At 28.3% G+C, this 16,331-nt stretch overlaps 1 protein-coding gene across 2 annotated transcripts in view; it reads right to left on the minus strand.

The window, feature by feature from the left end:
- Positions 1 to 16,331, minus strand: part of LOC117177037 (RING finger and SPRY domain-containing protein 1-like) — an 18,619-nt gene extending 2,288 nt beyond the window's left edge. The window contains exons 1-10 of one of the 2 annotated variants that reach the window (XM_033367500.1): positions 15,793 to 16,331; positions 12,934 to 13,249; positions 10,979 to 11,144; positions 7,299 to 7,487; positions 7,152 to 7,218; positions 6,925 to 7,065; positions 3,902 to 4,017; positions 3,685 to 3,828; positions 3,373 to 3,587; positions 1,048 to 1,308 (exon numbers count right to left, since the gene is read on the minus strand). In XM_033367500.1, coding sequence (XP_033223391.1) covers positions 1,048 to 1,308; positions 3,373 to 3,587; positions 3,685 to 3,828; positions 3,902 to 4,017; positions 6,925 to 7,065; positions 7,152 to 7,218; positions 7,299 to 7,487; positions 10,979 to 11,144; positions 12,934 to 13,148 — 1,514 coding nt within the window. In that variant the 5' untranslated portion in view covers positions 13,149 to 13,249; positions 15,793 to 16,331. The remainder of the gene's footprint in view (positions 1 to 1,047; positions 1,309 to 3,372; positions 3,588 to 3,684; positions 3,829 to 3,901; positions 4,018 to 6,924; positions 7,066 to 7,151; positions 7,219 to 7,298; positions 7,488 to 10,978; positions 11,145 to 12,933; positions 13,250 to 15,792) is intronic. The other variant, XM_033367501.1, reaches the window with a different exon arrangement.

Raw genomic sequence — 16,331 nt, forward strand, 5'->3', positions numbered from 1 at the left:
CATATCTCGGCTATGAAAAATCTTATCAAAAAGTTAGGCATCGCATTTTGAAGGTAAAGAGTAGTTCTTTACGATACCATTGTCAGTTTGTGAAAAAAAAAAAATTCGCGATGTTACGGGGCCTCGAACACATCAAAATAACGGGTTTTTGACCCTTTTAGGTTAGAATATCTCAAAAACTGAGGGTGATGGAATTTTTCTGAGGTCAGATTCGGATTCAGCGCAGCAAAAACCTTCGGGTATAGTAGGTCTGGTCTCTGGTTCTGAGAATTGTTGGCCTGTGTTATTCAGCAAGCATCAAACTCACAAGATATCTTCATTATCAAAGTACAAGTTAAAAATAAATAAATAAAGGTGGGTTTTATGAGAAATTCGATTTTTAATTTTTTTCAGAAAACCGTTTTTATTTTCAATTTTCCGGTTGATTTTAAAAGAAGACGAACGCTATTACAATCAAAAAGATGATGATAAATATCTCAATTATAAGAAAATTATAGAGGGTCAAACAAATTTGGGTTTTTTGAAAAATAAAGCACAAAATTCAAATGCGCGTCATTTTTATAGATTTTGGTTGCAAATTGGAAAAATATGTGTCACATAATTTCCTGTAAAAACAACATATTTCGTCTGCGAGAGATTCTGCCATTTCAAGCGTAGAACTCTCTCTGATTTGAAATGGATTTGCTCTAGGTCTATTGTTTTAAAATCAAGTCAATTCTGTTAGATTTTACAAAATTCTGGTGGTCGAAGACTAACTTACTTACATTTTCTTCTCCAATCATTCATCAATGAAAATGTAAAGGGCTTTTCAATAATTATTGAATTCTAAACATTTCTCATTAATATTATCATAACAAATTTAAATTCTGATATTATAACCATATTACTTTTCTCAGTAAACAAAATCAATAATCATTGAACCTTTGAAATAGTGAATTTTTCCAAATTCCATGACTTTTCCGGGACTTCCAGGTTTTCCAAGCCTAATAGCAACCCTGAAATACTAAAAAATGGGAGAGTATATAATTTTAAGATTTGAGTTCTTACCGGTGATCGCACGGTAGCAACCTGACAGAGGCTTTCTGGTCGAAACATAAGGTACACGAGTCTTCTCTGACGCTCAGCTTTCTTAATTGTTCGAGATAAATGTGCCTAGGAAGTACTACTTTGTCCTCGGGATTTAAAGTCGCGAAATCGTTGAATGTCTGGTATTCGCGATCTATAGGTGGATACTTAAAGGGCACGTTGCCGAAATTGAAGAGACACTGTTGGAATGACATAAAACTCGCTGCAGCGAAAAAACCGGAACTGAAAGAATAAGAATTTCATTAATGCCAGTAAAAATTAGTTACGTATGGAAAGATTTTTTCTACTAAGGTGGTCATCTATTAATAGAACGTAATATTATTAAAATATTCATATAAAGACTTCATATCGGTATAATTAGATAAATATTTTGTATTTTGATTTTTTTCATCACTATGCAAAAAAAAATGCCCACAAAAACGAAGTTTTTTCACAATTTTTGAAATTGCTACTACCCGAAACATCATTTAACTTTTTTTAATATCATCGGGTTCCAAAAATGTAAAAGGAAGAATTTAGAGGATCTCAATAAGGTATTTTAATGAATTTCCAGGATCACAAAGGAGTTCATAGAACTTCAAATATTTCAAGGAATATAATCAAATTTGATGTCATTTTACGGGATCTTATAAGCGTTCACTAAAACGGCAGTTAATTTATTCATTACAGTTGAGGTATATCAAAGTATATCGAAGACTTGAAAAGATTCTCGAACGTTTCGAGGTATTTTCAAAGATTTAGAATAAGTTGAAAGATTAAAATCTTTCAAATTTTTTTACATCTACGGCAAACCTGGAATTATTTGAAAAAATTGCAAGAAATTTTTGAATGTTTTAAATGTTTTTAAAAGAATTTCAGCGGATTTCACGGGATTTCATACGACTTTCAAAGATTTCCGTGATTTTAAAGGCTCTCAATAAGATATTTATATGAATTGCCAAAATCTTTAAAAATTTCATAGAACTTCCAGCATCTCAATGACTATCATATTTTATGGAACTTGATCGAATTTTATAATACTTTCATGAAATTTTAAAGACCGTATTCACAACAATTCAGGCATTTGAAAGATTTTAAGAGATATCAAAGAATTCCATAGAACTTCAAATATTTTATTGAATATCATCAGACTTTATGAAGTTCTATGGGACTTCAAGGGATTTCATGCAATTTTAATGAAATTCCAGAAATCAGTTTTAAGAATTCCAAGGAAGTTTGAAGATATAAGAAAGACATCCAGGAATTTCAAGGAATATTATCGGATTTCATTTGACTTCACTGGATTGGAAGAAATTTCTAAATATTTCAAGGTATTTCCAAAGATTTAAAACAATTTGAGTTTTTAAGAATTTTAAAGACTAGGATTTCAAGGATTACCAAAAGATTTTATGAAATTTTACGGGATTCAAATATTTTATAATATAATTATTATACAATATAATACATTCATATTAATACTAATATAATAGTATTATATAATTGTAAGATTTTTTAATATGTTTTGGAAATTCAAACAATTTATTCACAAGAATTGAGGGATGAGAACAAATTTTCAAATATTCGTAAGGAATTTCAATAGCTTTGAAACATTTCTAAGGATACGAAATATTGTGAGGCATTTTAAAGAATTTCAAGGACGTTTCAATAGATTTAAAAAAATTCAGGGGATTTTAAAGATTTAAAGAAATTTTCAAATATTTCAATATATTTCCAAATAAAGGATTTAACAATTTTCAAATTAAATTTTAAAGTCTTTAAAAGATTTTATGGTAATTAAAGAAAGACTTATAAAAACAAAGTTTTTCCCCAATTTTTAAAATTACCGCTACCCACAATATCATTCAAAATTGTTCTGTTTCATCACATTTTTAGATTTGTCGTTAGATTAAACGCGATGTAATAATATTTGTAACTTTTAGTAACGGGTTTCGATATTCTAAATTGTGACAAATATAAACTTCGTTGATTTGATCAAAGATTTGAGAAGATTATATCATTTATTTTATATTACATTTTATTAGCGTTTATTGTAATTGCAATCGTCCTTTAAATTGCTTCGATTATTTGAGGCCATAGTTAACTTGTCGAAAAATCTAGAAAAATGCATGGCCAATATTAAATAATTAAAGATATATGCTAGTAATTAAAAAAAATGTAAAAAATTAAGTTTTTGATGAATATTTTTCTGCTCGAAATATTTGGAAAAATTGCAAAACATTGGCCAAAAATTGGCATAAAGTGTGATACGTTATTTATAAATAACTCCTAATGACCTGTTGAACTTACCGGGCAGTTTTAAAAACTTGAGTGCAAGGTTTGAGGGGGACGCCATTGATAGAGAATATCATCTCTAATTTATTTAAATCTAAGAGGCAACCTAAGACGTCTCCAGCTTTCCATGGTTTATCATGATACTTCTCACTTCTAGCATTTTGCCATATGAGCCTTCTGCATCCGTCATAAGCTAAAGAATACTGATCGTCACCAATTCCGTAGCCCTCCTGCAATTCATTGAAAAAAAAGCTTTAATTTGAAGGAAACATTATTGAGACTCATCTGGAGTGCAGCTCTTATCAACTCCAACATAAGTATATTTACATGGTTGAGGAAAGTGCTATCCTTTGTCGCCCAGCCTATTTGCATAACTCCAGTAGTTATTATAAGAGTTTCATAGTACCAAACTCCAGAATCAACTTGAAAGGTGCACCTCACACTCTCAAACGAATAGGCGTCACAACGTGCCTGAAACATGGACGAAAATCATAATTTCGCGCTACTCAACTTCTCATTATTTTTACAGTATTTTGAAAAATACCTCTAAACCATTGGGCGAAATTTTCAGGTACTCGCTCACGTCCTTCGTATTTAACATAACGTTTATTCCAGTCATATCAACCGTGTCATGGGAATACTTCCGGCCTTCCATTAAAACTGAAATCATCGATACAAAACTAACTATAATTCAAAGAAATTCAAAGCATATTCAAAAATATACAGGGTGATTTTTTTAACTTGAAACTTTTGATTCGTAACATTTTTTCATAGAGTGCCTATTTTTCGAAATATTTGAAAGTTTCAAGTTAAAAAAATCACCCTGTATACATATTTAACTAAGAAATTCTTGGAAGTTGAACACAAATTAGAACATGCTTCGAAGTGCTCTATAGAACTAAACAAAGTATCAAAAAATATATCTGTCGCAAGAAAAAGGTATCGTCAAAATTGAAAAAAAAAACTATTTAAAAAGCAACCTTTTTAAATTAGTCAAAAATTAGGTATTAAATAAAAAGCAGTGGAAAAATACGCTAAGCTACAAAAAAGAACGTATTTAAAAGGGGGGGGGGGAAATGTCGCTTAGAGCTTTTAGTCACAAAATTTGTGTTGAACAAAGGAACGCTCACAATATAGAAATATTAAACGAGGCATTAAATAATATCTTCAACGAAAACTATTTTTTTTTAAATCATGCACTCGAAAACTTGATGAATCAGGGTGAACATAAAAAAACATTTCCCTGTCTTTTAACGGTTCGCAAACATTTTTCATTGCCAATGAAATTAGAAAATTCTAACTCCAAAGTTACAATTTTTTCCATTTAAAGTAATAAAAACTGAGGGGCAAATCATTTTAGGAAATTTTAAGGTACAAATATAAAAAATTTAACGATTAAATTTTTGTTATAAACTGAGCACTTCTTAAATTAAAAGATAAGTTATTTTCATTTTAAATGATTTTAAAATCCTTAAAAATCTTAAAAATCTTGAAACATCTACATGATGTTTTAAATTTATTCAAATTTTTTAATATTTTTGAAATTTGTTTAGAACTTCTAAATATCTTCAAAAATGGTTCGAATTCTTCTTAACATTATTTTTACATCCTGCATAAAAAAATATTTCCTTAAAATCTTCTGGATTCATATTCAACCAGTTTTAGATATTAAAATATTCTCTTCAATCTAATTTTTTAAAGTGAAAAGTCATTTTCAATTACTGTAAAATATACATTTTGTTTGAATTAGGCCGTAGGCTATTTGCACCAAAAGTTCGGTACGAATAGCCGGTTTGTATCAATATACGCAGATACTTTGTTTAAATTATTTGAAATCATTTCAATTTTAAAGTTAGTTTTAAATCCTTCCAGACCTTCTAAATATTTTTTGAACTTATTCGAATTTTTTTCTAGGAATTAGGTGAGCAATATTTATTTATTAAAAATTATTATTAATTATTATTATTAATTTATTTAAAATTCAACAATTTGACTTGTAAATTAAATTTTTTCAAGTAGAACAATTAAAATTATAACGCTTAAAAGTCTTTTTTTTTGTTTAATTTTAAATTTTAAATTTATAATTACTGATTTTACAGGAACAATAAACTATTTCTAAATATTAAGCAATTGCTATTTTTTTCATTTGAAGAATTTCAAATCTGACACAAAAACAATATTTTAAATTTAAAAAAATCCTTCAATGACAAACATATTATTTTGAAGTTATTTTAAAATTGAAAATCATTATAATCTATTTTTACATTGAATCAATCAAAAAGGTTTTTTATCCAAAATGTAAAATTTGTAAGTGAAAGATTTTCGAATTACGCGTTGTAAACTGAATGATATCATAATTGATAAAAGATGAAAATTCAATTGATTATTTGAAAAACTGTTAAAATCAAACTTGGAGAGATTTTTTTTCTAAAAATTTGTAAAATCCCGATCAAGAAATAAATTCAATGCCATTTCCAGGATTTTCCCGCTCTCATAAAATTCCCGGTCTAGCGGCCACCATGTGCATGTATATTAGGGCCAGTCGAAAAAATAAAATTATGGAAATCGAAGTTGGAACTATGTGGAAAAGTAGTGTATTAGGTTTAAAAAAACATCAACTTTTAAAAAATTACGGTACAACTTAATATTTTTTTCTAAATCCTGAAAAAATTACGGTAGGTTGGCATTTTTGGAAAATGAGTAAAAATTACATTTTTTTAAGATTCAGATTAAAAAATATTATATATATGTGTGTAACATATCTTTATTTTCAATAAAATCTTGTAATTTGTGAATTTAGTGGTTTGAAATTTTTATTTTTAATAAGAAATAACTAAAACTTACTGTGACAACATATAACATTTTTTTATTTCACAAAGACATTAGACCTTTGTATTTATAATAAGACATAACAACTTTTCAGCGCTAGTACTTTCATTTTTGGTCTGGGTAATCATAAATGTAAATACAATAAATTTTAGAAAAACCGTTTACATTTATGATTTCCAGACTTATTAAATTTTCTTCTTATACACTTTTCCCAGAAGATAAGCCTCAAATACCTGATACAATTCTTTCGTCATTCCTATAAATTTTGATCATAATTTAGAAACAAAACGCTAATCAAAAAACTGTACAAATTTTGAGAAATTTTTAAGACATCTATAAAAATTTGAAAAGATGGACATTCGCGAAAATATAAAAACTATGCAAATAAGAATTTTTAAACGCGATGTGATAACATAGTTCCTTTTCAAAATAAAAAAAAAATCAACAAATTAAAACGTATAAGGAAACCAGAATGTTCTCACCAGGAGAAAAAATAAAAACAAGAAGGAATAGCTTTAAAAGGTTGTCTTCTTTATCTTTCCTCTTTCTTATTTTGGATATTTTTTGTATTTGAATGCAGAAATTTAAGAGGGTGCTTTCAAAATTTGGTCGGTGGCTTTTTTTAATTTTCAAGACTTTCGTATTTAAATTTAAATGATGAACGTTAAAGAGGAATTTAAAAGTTGATTTATTCAAAATTTCTTAAATTTTGAAGTGCATATTACATGAGATACTTACATAAATTATCTAAACACCACTGAGCACAGAATCCAACCTGGCGTTTCACGTAATGAGTTTCGTTTGCCCATTTTTCCAGTTCCAGCAAGGGATTCGACTTTTCTTCTAAGAGTCGTTTTTTAATTGTTATTTTATTTTCACCTGCAATGTAATGGAAGTCATGTACTTGGTCAATGCTGTTCTTCATAAATTATCTCTTCGTAATTAAAAATATGCTATTAACTTACTTGTTTGTGCAAACTTTTCTAGTCCTATCAATGAGTGCAATACGACATACGGCTCGATATCATCCTTCTAAAAATAATGAGCCGAATATATAAATATTTTGAAAAGCAACAAATTTGAGAAAATTATAAATGTAATTTTTAACTGACACTAACAAGATTCGACACCAGGTAGTCCAAAGTGGCACTTGAGAGAATTGATATACTGCTGGGCCCTGCTAACTTTTCAGCTATGCAACCAAGAACCACGCAAATATTTCGTTGCTGTGTTGCACTAATCTGCACCTTACCAGACTTTTGAGACAGTTGAAACATCTGCGACAATCGCATTACCGAATCCTACAAGAAAAAATATGACAATAAAGTAATTATTTTTCAGTGTTTACCACATAGTTGATTTTAGATTTGCAATCAATTTTTCATTTTCCCGATCTAGAAATTATATTTCTTTTTGAAATTTCTATGACCTAACTCAGAATTTTAATTCTTTTGACCAATTCACTGTTAAAGATAAGAATCCGCATTCGCGGTAGCGAATCCTCGCGAAGTGGAAAAAAGGGCTACTACTATGAATACTTATTGGCAATAATCATGCAATTTGAAACTTTCGTGGATTTCAGACGCAATTTTTAACCAATCTAAATTTAATGAATTAATTTCTTAGAAACTTCAACGAGAAGTCAGCAGCAACAGATTCTCTATACATCTTGCAGGAATTTTCGACATCTTGAATAGTTTTTAAATTTTATGTTTGTGGTGTAAAAAATGAAAATTCAGAGATAACATAAATGGTAACATTTTAAGAAATATAAAAGATATCGAAAAACCTTGCAATATGTATCGAGAATGTCATTAAAAACTTCACATCAAAATTAGATGTAAGTCGGTTGCAGGATGTCCAGCGATTCTTAGGAACGAAATTTAAGGTCTTTTCCAAGTTAAGAAGTCAAGTTTCTCCAGGTCTTCTTTTTTTGCATCAAATTATGAAAGAACCGTTTCTTATAGATATAAAAAATAAGCAACTTCATGTTTTATTTGCCAACAATTTCTAAATAACGTAGAACCATGAATAAAAAATGCCTAATTTTTTGCGAACATGAATCGACCTTGAAATCCTTCAAATCTTTTAAATGTTTAAACTTTTCTGAAATTTTTGTGAATTCTTTGAAATCTCTTGAATTACTTAAAGTCTTCGTAAAACCTTAAAATTTCCGTGAAATCTTTGGTAAATTAATATTTTTTCGTCAAATATTTCAAATCTTGGTGAAATCTTTTAAAACTTTCCGTAATCTTTTGTATTCATTTAAAATTATTAAAATATTTGTAATGTGTGTAAAACCTTCAGAAATCTTAAAAATGTTGTATACATTTTTTAAGATCATTAAAATCATTAAAAACTTTTGAGTTTTATATTCTTTGAAAATGTTCGAAATCTTTGTGAAATCTTTCCAATCTGGTGTACACGCATTTTGAAAAATTTGACATCCTTGCAATCTTTATGAAAATATCGAAATCTTTGGGAAATGATTGTGAAACCTTTGAAATCGTTGCCAAATCTTTTTAAAAAATGGTGAAATTTTTCTTAAATCTTTGTTTTTGAAATTTTTTTTATTTGATGAAATCATTGAATTATTTGAAATCTTAGTGACGTGTGTTTAAATCATCTAAAATGCCTTAAAACCTTTTAAAACTGTTTCAAACTTCGAAATGTTTTTAAATCTTTGAAATTTGATGTACTTAATCCTTTTTCAAATCCTTTGAACCTTTTGAAACCTTTGAAATTTGGTTTACTGTACCCTTTTTGAAATCTTTGAAATTCTTGTATTCTTTTGAAATCTTTATCAAATCTTTGTGCAATCCTTCTGAAATCGTTTGTATTCATTTAAAGTCATTAAAATATTTTTAATCTGTGTAAAATAGCTTAAAATAGGGTACAGCCTTTTCTAAATCTTTGAAATCTTTTGAAAGTTTTAAAACCTTTGGGATCTGCTGTACACGTCTTTTTTAAATCTTTGAAATCCGAGAAATCTTGGTAAAATGTACAAAATCCAGTTAAATATTTTTAAATCCTTGAAATATTTTGAAATTTTTTAAATGCTTTAGTAATATTATGTAATCTAGTGTACACTCAAAAATCGAGTGTTGAAAAAAAAAACCGAATGGTAAGTTGAGTATCACAAAAATTGGTATACCTTAACATTTTATATTAACGGAGATGAAATAAAATACGTATAGAATTACTCAAAATGTTGAAGTCATTACTCTGTAATGACTAAATGATACATTATATCTTGATAAATAAAAATCTCGTCAGTATCAAGATTTCTTCTAAACGAGATGTTTCTTTCATAATAGACTAAAAGGTTCAAATTCCTTTAAAATTTCAATCAAATAAATGTTTTAAAAGAAAAAGAAATTCAAGGTTCTCATGCAAAATTCAAGGAGATTTCCAGGTTTTGAAGGTTAAAAAAATCCAAAAGTAATTCAAGCTTTTCAAGGTCGCTGGACACGCTGGGTTCGATAGATTAGACTACAGATGTGAGCACACGTGGACATTTTAATTGTTTAAAATCATTCAACAATAATGCATTTTTTATTCATTCGTCTTTTTTTAACTAAAATTATTCAAAGAATTACTTTAATTTTTCATATTGAGTGAATTAGTAATTTAATATAAATTAATTTAATTTAACTAAGAGTGCCTATCTTTTTTCAATGTAAAAAAGTAGGAAATTCCACCAAAAACATATGTGATGAAAAAATCGGCCCAATACAACTATATGAATTTGTAAAATCATATTTGGCTCAGAAATTTTGAAAAAATTGTTCATAATAATATATATAGTGTATCTTTTTATAAGGAGCCCTACAATTTTTTTTTAATTCTTAAAAAGGCATATTAGACGTTATAAAAGTTTGTTGGTATAAATATTATAAGCGAAATAACATTAATAAAAATGTGCTAAGTAATGGAGATTGATGGTGTCTGAATATTTTTTCTCAAATTAATTGGCCAACTTTGATTTCACAAATCCATATAGTTGTACTAAGCAGATTTTTCACATCAGAAAAATTTTTGGTGGGATTATAATTTTTTTTAGAAAAATGCCTCTTCCAAGTTAGAGTTAGCAATCTTTCAGGAAATTCCTTTTTCCAGAGTTGAATCATTTGTTTCAAAAATTCTGATAAAATTAAGAATTACATACAACATTTCTTCGGAAAACTTCCTATTTCAATACAAAATTATATTTTTTCTCGAAAATGCACTGTTCCTTGTCAGAACTATACTTCAATAATTTATTATACTTCTATTTTTAATCTAGGTATAACTCAGAATCATAATACTTTTCAAAGAAAAGCTATAATAATTACTTTGAAAAATTTCCTTTACAATTTTAGAAATCTCTTCCAAAATCTCATGTTTCAAATCATAATGAAATTTTGTATGTTTTTACTTTAAAAACAAATTCTTTCTCTCTTTGGTTTAAACAATTTATACTTACAAGTTACTAACTTATGAGTTTCAGTGCAGACCAGATTTAAAAATTAAAAAACATAAAAAATATTGCGAATGGGATGACTTGTATTGTCGCCATTATCGACAATAAAGTATTTCTCATTGTTCGTTCTATGATTAAACAAACTGATAGTAATAAAATAAAGTAATTTAATATTCATTTTAGTAAAAACGAATGCAAAGCTTGGTCACTATATCAAATCCGTGTTTTTTTTGTCGGTGAACAATATTTTTCGGCTTCCAGTGAGGCAGACACCGTGATCTTTGTAACAATTTAATGAACTTATTGAATTTAATAAACTTAAATTCTTACTTTCGAGGGCAATGGACAGTCGTCGAGTAACAATGTCATTACGGAAGGACCCAGTGAGTTGTGCATAGGTATGACGTTGACCATCGAACTAACAACTTGAATCCATCCATCTTCTTTATCAGCAATGGAATGCAACTTTAACATTGCTGGAGGTGGCTCTTGCTCACTAAAACAATTTATGCGTTACATATTTGAGGTTTAAATATATTCAATCAACCAGAACATTCTGGTTTTTCTGTGTTTAATGTCTCTCTTTGTTCACAATATCAGGCCTCGGACTCACTTCAGAAATAAAAAGTAGTGCCAAGCGTAAAAAACTTAAAAAAATAGTACAATCGTTTCAAGTATTAAAATTCTATGTGGTGCGAATTCAAAAGTGTATAGTCGGAAATAAAAAAGGATACAATGGAAAATTAACTTCATTTTTTGAGCAAAATTTTCAATTTTTAAAACTTATATTTTAAAAGTATTAAAAACGAATATCAATGTTTATTTTAAATGTTATTCTTTAGTCTAAAACGAACCAAAATTATTTATTTATAGCATACTTGTGCGAATTCTTAACTTTTGTTCAAAATTCAGAAATTTTGTTAAAAAGTTATATTTCTTGATTGAAAATTCAACTATTTTCCTGCAAATTCGTCTGTATCGCTTGAAAATTCAATAACTTGATTTTTTTCTTTCTTGAATAACAAATTTTTTGGTTGAACATGCAACCATAATTTTCTGAAAACTGATCTTTTTGGTTTGAAAATTCATATCTTTCTGCAGAATGTCACTCTTTTTGGTTAAAAATGCAACTACCTGTTCGAAAATTAATCTTTTTCGGTTGAAAATTGAACGGTTTTGTAGAAAATTCGTATTTTTGGCACCTTAAGTACCTTAATGAAAACTCGTTTTTCTTGATTTAATCCGACTGTTCTTTATTTTCAATCGAAAACGTTTTTTTTCTGTAGAAATATAAACTATTACATTTTTAGTTCAAAATTCGTCTTTTTACGTTGAAAATTCAATTCCTAGGTCGAAAGTTGATATAAATTCTTAAAAGTTCATTTTCATTTCTTTTTTGGTTCAAGATTGATCATTTTTGTTGAAAATTCGTTCTGTTTTATTATGCTCAAAATTCAGCTATTTGAAAATTTACTTTTTTGTTAATAATTCATTTTCACCATTCAAAAATTTTCGAAAATTTATATTCTCAGGATGAAAATTGAACTTTTTGTAAAAAAATAGTCTTTTTTGCATAAAAATTCAACTACTTGATACAAAATTAAAATGTCCTGTAGAATATTTCTTCTTTTTTTAAATTAAATATCCTTAATGATAATTTATCTACTCCATTTTTGGTTAGAATATATTCCATTTTAGTTTCAAAATTCAACTATTCAGTCACAAATTTTTAGAAACGAAGAAAATATAAACTAAAAATAAATAAAAGAAAATATGGACTAACATCACGTCCATTGTTAAAAATATTTAGTTTAAAATTGAGGCAATTTGTTGAAAATTCGTCTTTCTGATAGAAAATTAATCTTCCTAGGTAAAACTAAACTATTTGTTTAAAAATGTATATATTTTATCGAGAATTAATCTTTCTGGAAGAAAATTAATCTTATATGCTAAAAGTCCATATTTTTGATTGAAAAATGAACTATTTTTGTAGAAAATTCAACTAGTTTGTATAAAGCTTAACTTTTTGGTAAAAAATGCAACGGTTCAGCTGAAAATTAATGTTTTAATTGAGGATTCAACTATTTTGTTCAAGAATTCGTCCTTCTGGGTTCAATTCAACTATTTTCGATTAAAAATGAAAATAATTCATCTTGTTCCGTAAAAAATGCAACTACTTGTTTGAAAGTTGAAGTACTTTGTTAATTTAGTCTCGCCCTCTCTCTGCTTTGGAAACTATAAAATTCGAGATTGTAACTTCTTTATAAAAATTAATGAAGCCTTACTTGTCGACCAACAAGCCTATTACTCCAAGAGTCTCCAGAACGAGTTTATCTATATTGGCGGACGTTGGAAACTTAAAGCCTGGTGAAGCAGCATCCCCGGCGGAGACGAGGTCAACATTTGAATCAGGCAAAACTGTATTTTCTGAATTTGCATGATTATGACTGCTGTAAGGTTGGTGGTCATCTGGACTATCTTTGCACAAACAATTGCCCATTCCCACAATTTTTGGAAACTTGGGTTATTCTGATTTTTTCAACGTTTTCTCGCATGGCACATACATCTGCACATATCGCCCAATCAAGCAGTATCCCTTTCCTTGAAAAAATGTATGATGTTAGGAAATGTTCAAAACAAAAAGTTTTGGGATGCAAGAAATATTTTCAGTCTTTAAAGTATAACACAGGTGTTAAATAAATTATCTGCACAGATACTGTGAAACACCTTTTGACGTTTTTTTAACACTTTCCAAACCTTTTTAAAGAAAAAGTCACTATATAGTCACTTTTTTCAAAGGAAAAGACCACTTACATCACTGGACTCCATCTCATTTTAGATATTATCTATAAGAAAGTAATTTTATTGGGCACACCCATGTATTTTGTTTAATTTCGGGAAATTAGAAGCGAATAGTTTTGGAATGGATACAAATACATTAAAATAGTTTACACAATTAAAATAGGTAAAACAAGTTAAAAAGTTCCATTTTTTTACAAAAAATTAGATCACTTTTCCAATTTTTAATACTTTTGCATCAAAATTGAACTGCTAACTTTTGAAATGACGCACTTTCATACAAAAATAAACATAATAGTGTATGATTTGAAAATGTATTCATTTCAGCCGTAAGGTGTTTTTTTTTTCTCGAAAAATTGAAATTACGTTCATTATTTTTTTTAATCCACAACCTTTGTTTTGGCGTTTGAATGAAAGATATTGCAAAAAAATTGTCCTGGGTCATCTAGACCCTTAATGCCGGTTAAGGATTAATCTATGCATGGAATCTGCAGTAATCCATGGTAAGAAAAATTCTATTCAACATCAGACTTTTTTTCCAACTATTTCTGATTCAAGTCAATTTTTCCTGTTTTTAAAGTCTACCATTAAACCTTTGATTCAGAATTCATATGTTTTGATTAAAAATGTTATTATTTGTGTTAAAATTTAAATGTCTAATTGTAAATTCAACTCGTTTGATAAACAGTCGTCTTTTTGGATACAGAAAATTCCAATATTTTAGTAGAAGTCATCTTTCTTGGCTGAAAATGATCTTTTTTGTTGAAAATTCAACTGACTTCTACAAGATTCGTCTTTTTGTCTCGAAAAATCAAGTGTTTAGTTGGAAATCCAACTTATTTTGATTGCAGATTATTCGTTTTTGTATGGAATTTCCACCATTTGATTGAAAATGCAACTACTTAATTAAAAATTCAACTTCTTTGTTGAAAATTAATGTTCATTTTTTCTTGTTCAAAATATAGCTATTTGGTTCAAAAGTCATCATCCTTGGCTGAAAATGAAATGCTTGATTCAAAATTTGTTTTCTCGGGATATTAAATTAATCTTTTTTGTAAAACTAAGCTTGTTTTGTTGAAATTTCCACTTTTTAGTTGAAAATTGACCCTTCTTCGACGAAAATAACCTCCCCTTTTGAAATTTTATCTCTTTTCTAGTAAAACTTAATCTATGATGGTTACGAATGCAACTGTTTTCTTGACAACTGATAATCTGTTTTAGTTTAAGATTATTAATTTTTGTTAAATATTCGTCTTTTTGGTAACAAATTGAAATATTATTTGGTTAGAAATTCATATACTTTGTTGAAATTTTTTTTTTGTAGAAAATTGATCTTTTTGGTTGAAAGTTAATGTTTTTGGTTGAAAATTCAACTCTTATTCAAATATTTAGCTGAATATTCATTTTATTTGGTTAAAAATTTAACCACTTGGTTGAAAGTTGAACTAATTTGTTAGAAACTAATCTTTTTGGTTGAAGATTCATAATTTTTTACTTAAAAATTAATCTATTTGTTTGAAAATGGAAATATTTTGTTTGAAATTTAAATAATTTTACATGAAAGGTAGCTACATTAATTTGATCTGAAAGAATTTATTCTCCATTATCCTATTTTCGTGAAAAATCACCCCATTTGCCCAGTTTTTAGAGCAGTTTAGATCTAAGTATGCAATAGTAATATTAAAATTATTTTAATTTCTAATTTTCTGGTTTTGTAGTTTCTATTGCATAGCATCAAAATATAAATACGACATTTAAATGTCAAAGATTTATTTAGCTTGTAATAAAAGTAATGATAATTTGTCTGGGCAATACTTCTAAAATTTATTCTAGCAATTGTGACCTTGGTTTTCACACTTCTTTTTTGTGTAAAGAGTAACTACTTTTTTGTTTAAATTAGTGAATTTTTCCATATTATCATCTACATTAGCCCGAGCAAGCCCTGTCTATCTGAATCCATAAATAATAGGATCAGAATTCGGCATACACAAGTTGCCTCAAGGTATTCCAAAATAACGTCATAAATAAATTTCAACTCACAACATTTTATTGACCATAGAAATTATGATTCATGATTCAAACAGATCCTGTGATTCAAAAGTTCCAAGATGGAAACAATAATGAAAACGACTGCATAGTAAATTAAAAATTTATAAAAACAAAAGGATAATATATGTAGACGATCTCGCTTCTTAAATCGAAGCATGTATTAACAGAAAAGTACATTTCTGACAACCGGTCATATCCTCGTGAATGCAACCTTTTTTTTTGCATCTTTACTTAGAATTCTATAATAAACTTATGATTCGTATGCTGGGTTGTGTATTAAAAGATTCGAGACTCACTTTCACTTGACACCCTTGTGTCCGAGAAGAACATAGATGTTATAGCGGTTCAGCGAACTTCGATTTCTAGGCTATGTTTGTCGTATGTTGTTCTCTGCGCGTTCTCTGTCCACTCCGTCCGCCCTCAGCAGATGAAAATTGTGCATGTACGTGAAAAACTATTTTTCCCGCGTTCAGTACTATGTTGTACGTGCCAATTGAACACAAAAGCTCCATTTGATCCACTTGATGTCCTGCATCTTGAGGATACTCCAAGAAAAAATGCACCTCTACCTGTTTTTTTCGCACTGTGAGCTATTCGCGATAAATAAGGAATCTTGACACTTTATAGGCGAAATCCAAGGAATTTCTTAGTATCTCTACTGAAGTGGCAAATTGTTGAATTGTCAAAGGATGAGTAATGTATGCACTTATTCCATCCGCACATAGGTACTCTGCTGGGGCTTGATAAGCAACAGTTATCAAACGTACATAATCTCTCATATCACAAATTCTCTGAAGTCTTCAACGGATGTGAATCAAAAATGAGTACAGTGCGG

Source organism: Belonocnema kinseyi, chromosome 7 (assembly GCF_010883055.1).
Source record: "Belonocnema kinseyi isolate 2016_QV_RU_SX_M_011 chromosome 7, B_treatae_v1, whole genome shotgun sequence".
NCBI lineage: Eukaryota > Metazoa > Arthropoda > Insecta > Hymenoptera > Cynipidae > Belonocnema > Belonocnema kinseyi.